Genomic DNA, 3,938 nt, shown 5'->3' with positions numbered 1-3,938 from the left:
CATATACATATACATACATATACATATATATATATATCATGTATCTTCTTTTATAATATTAAGTAGTATATATATAAATATTTCATATTCTCTTGGTGGGCCTATTATTTTCAATTCCTTTAAATATTGTTTTCCCATTTCACGTGTTCATTCGGGGTAACGGTACGACATTCGGACGAAACTGAACTCCATCTGGACGAGTCGTCGGCGACTAAACTGACAACACTCAGATGGTATTTGTTTTAGTAGCAGCTGCTGAGGGGAGGGTTTTACGGTCACCCAGCAGCAAGAAAAACCATAAGCTCCAACGGCCAACAACTTAGTTTTTATGGAGTAGGAAGTTATTTGGTGACATAATAATTATTATTAATATATATTGTTTATCCTATTTTACTTTAGGATGCACAGAGGTCATGTCACTACCATTAATATTCTCCACAGCATTTACGTCAGGTTTAGCGCCAACGGGGACTGGGGCCAGACGTCGGGGAAAACTGGTCACCCGTCAGGGAAAACACATAATTTGTCGGGCAGAAAAAAAAATCTATATGATTTGTTTACATATTAGACTCTAAGATCAATTAAATAAGCCTTTGAAAACTTTAAATTGTCATAGTTTTTGGGGGCTTCGACACATAGACCACTTCTGACTAATTCCTGACCACGTCCACCCATTGGAGGCATCAGACCCCGGCGGGCAATTCCTGGAGCCACCCTTAATTTACCTCAAAGTTAGCCATGTAAATTTGAGTTTACCTGTCTCACAATGCGTGCCAACATAACCAGGCACACAACTGCATGTGTATTGATTGACTAAGTCATTACAATGTGCTCCATTCTGACACGGCCCGGAAGCGCACTCATTAATATCTGTGGAAACAAATATAAAAAAAAATATTTAATATACATATAATGACATCATATTATAATGTTCTCCTTTTTATAAAATCTTAATACTTAAGCCTATTGTTTATTTAATGTCTTGGAATGGCTGAACTACTCTGTAGCGTACCATACTTAGCAAAATACTAATACAGTATGCAATTATAGTCAAGTTCTGAGGACTTTGTAAAAATAGAGGTCAAAGGAGCCATTATTTCCTGAAAAAAACAAAAACAAAAATTACGTGCAAATGCAAGTGATGACATCACGACAGACTTATAATATTCAATGTCTTCATAGTTTATTCTATGTGTACTATATAAAAATATTAACGCTAGTAAAATCTCCTTAATAGAAAAAAATCACAACCGTATAAACATGATAATAATATCACAATAAATGATGTACATTTAGAAAGGAGGATAGTCTTGGCCGAGAGAATAAAAAAACCGGATATTTAATCTTATTAGATGTAATATATATTCCAAATTTCACAAATAGATCAAATACATAGAGAGACCTATATATCGATGCACTATACAACGGTGCAATTTAGTTTTTTTTTTTTTGTTTTTTTGTTTTTTTTTTTAATTTAGGCGTAAGCCTACATACTTTTATTACAAAAATCCTAATTTAATTTATCAGCTAACCTAATTGTAAAATTTATGATAAAGAGGAATGGATTTTATACGTCTGATAATTATCGTTGATTTTGTCATTATAATTTTTAAATTAAATTATCAAAATAAATTTGTAACAAAGAATAAATCAATGTAACTCTTGGAACACAAAATTATATTATGTAACAAATATTGATTTGTAATGGATATGCGATTTTGTATATATTAGATAGTTGATAGGCCTATTTTAATTCAGTAGTCGTCCAGCACTGAAGAGCAACGCAGGCGCGTTCAAAATATTTGTTTGATAAAATTTTATGATCCAAGAGTCAAGACTTAAGTTGGATTTATTTCTTGTTACAAATTTATTTTTTTTTTTTTATTTTTTTTTGTGTTTATTTATGGGACAATTTGAGGCCAATTTCCTGTCCCTACAGCCCAATAAACCAGATGTTTGGTTTCGTTACATTGATGATATCTTCATGATCTGGACCCATGGTGAAGATAGTTTGGATACGTTCCTATTGAACATTAATTTGGCTCATCCCACAATCAAATTCACTGCTAACAAATCCACAAGCAGTGTAGATTTTTTGGACATCACCGTGACCATGGAAAATGGTGCACTTAAAACTGATCTCTGATCCGTAAACCCCCCACGGATAAGCATATGTACCTGCTCCCTAGCAGCTGTCACCCCCCGCACTGTACAAAAAACATTCCGTACAGCCAAGCATTGCGCATGAGACGCATTTGTTCTTCGGATTTAGATTTTCAGAATCGAACAGAAGAACTATTCGGACATCTCCGGAATAGAAATTATCATCGAGGACCCAATGAAAACGCTATAAAAAAAAAAGCAAAGGACATACCTCGTGCTCAAACACTGACGTACAAACCACGTCAAAGATCTACCAGAGTGCCACTACCTATCACCCTAGGTTACCACCACTAAGGGCTATAATTCAGAAACATATGCCCATTCTACAGACCACAGAAGGTCTTAGGTCTGTTTTTCCGGATACACCGTTCATAGCCTATCGCAGACCACCTAACCTTCGTGATATATTAGTACGATCTAAATTCAAGAGGCAAACTAACTCTTGCGACAACCGTAATTTGGGTAGTCATCTTTGTGGTTCATCATGCAAAACATGCTCCTTGCTTGATTCTACACAATCATTCAAGAGCAACCAAACAAACCACATATTTCGGATAAGGCAATCAATTAATTGCCTCACCAAAAATGTCATTTATCTCATATATTGTAATATTTGTGGTTTTAAACAATATGTCGGAGAAACAAAAAACACTCTCCGTATGAGAATGACACAACATAGATCAGCTATCAGAACATCTAAGCTTGATCAACCAGTAGCCGAACATTTCAATTTAGCTGGTCATTCAATTTCAAATTTCAGAGTGATTGCAATTGACCATCATGCCAGTTGGAGCGACAAAAATCGCAAATATAAAGAGAATCACTGGGAACTTTTACTTAAAACAACCACACCATTTGGACTCAATATTAGGAACGTTCTCCCAGTACACTATTAAACCAATGGCATTTCAATTTATTCTGGATAAATCATTTGGCTTATTTATTGAGGCTTGCGTCTAAAGTTTAGTTTTGGCCTTCCTGTTTACTTGTTTAGGCTGTTTATTCTAATCTCACCCAGCCTATTGTTTACAATCATGCTTGCATGAAATTCTCACTTTATACCATCTAGCTTTTTCTACCCTCACTCACTCGCCACTGAGGAAGGAAGTGTTGTCCGAAAGCTCTGGTTCTATTTCTGGCTGTTTACTTACGTTCACTTTTTAGCTGTTGCTTATCATTTTTGTATCTCTACTGAGATCCAGCCATTGTTTCCCACAGCATTGTTGTTTTCCAGTATTTTGCCTTTTAATCTATATATATATATATATATATATCTGTATATATCCTTTTTAGGCAAGAAAGGACGCACATCTCGGCACATCAAAGGTTTTAACTCTGGCATCGACATTCTATGCGCACGTGCGTCCCTACACGCTGAACGTCACAAAAACCTTAGCAACCAGACCATAACCCATCAGCGTACGTACGTGACGAATTACCCACGCGCGTGTTAGTTGCCATGATAATCGCGCGTCGTGCGGTGATTACAAAGGCCTAATGATATTTTGCACTAACATTAGACTGAAATTATATTCTTCATTTCAACATTAATTTTGCCAAAATTGTGGTGTATTGTCGTTCATGAGACTCACTTCGCAGAAAATATTTGTTCTGTATATATTCAAATGTTCGTTTTCGGCACCTTATGCCAACATTATCAAAATGACAGATTAATGTTACATAAGAACATGAAATTTTATAAAATTCGTAAATTTTAAATTGCTATAACTTTTCTTTTTCTTGGTCAGTTTTCAAAAATTGCAGTTTATAAAAGC

At 35.1% G+C, this 3,938-nt stretch overlaps 1 protein-coding gene across 1 annotated transcript in view; it reads right to left on the bottom strand.

Annotated features, from left to right (window-relative positions):
- LOC117106941 (fibropellin-3-like) overlaps window positions 1–1,148 on the bottom strand; it is a 4,227-nt gene extending 3,079 nt beyond the window's left edge. Inside the window, exons 1-2 of the mRNA XM_033248461.1 lie at window positions 1,127–1,148; window positions 757–870 (exon numbers count right to left, since the gene is read on the bottom strand). Of these exons, the coding sequence (XP_033104352.1) occupies window positions 757–870; window positions 1,127–1,148 (136 nt within the window). The remainder of the gene's footprint in view (window positions 1–756; window positions 871–1,126) is intronic.
- Window positions 1,149–3,938: the final 2,790 nt, after the last annotated feature.

The sequence above is a fragment of the Anneissia japonica genome, unplaced genomic scaffold (genome assembly GCF_011630105.1).
Source record: "Anneissia japonica isolate Jap-2015-1 unplaced genomic scaffold, ASM1163010v1 scaffold288237_len41601_cov131, whole genome shotgun sequence".
Taxonomy (NCBI): Eukaryota; Metazoa; Echinodermata; class Crinoidea; order Comatulida; family Comatulidae; genus Anneissia; species Anneissia japonica.
The sequence above is the reverse complement of the archived record's forward strand: the minus strand, read 5'-3'. Positions and strand labels throughout refer to the sequence as shown.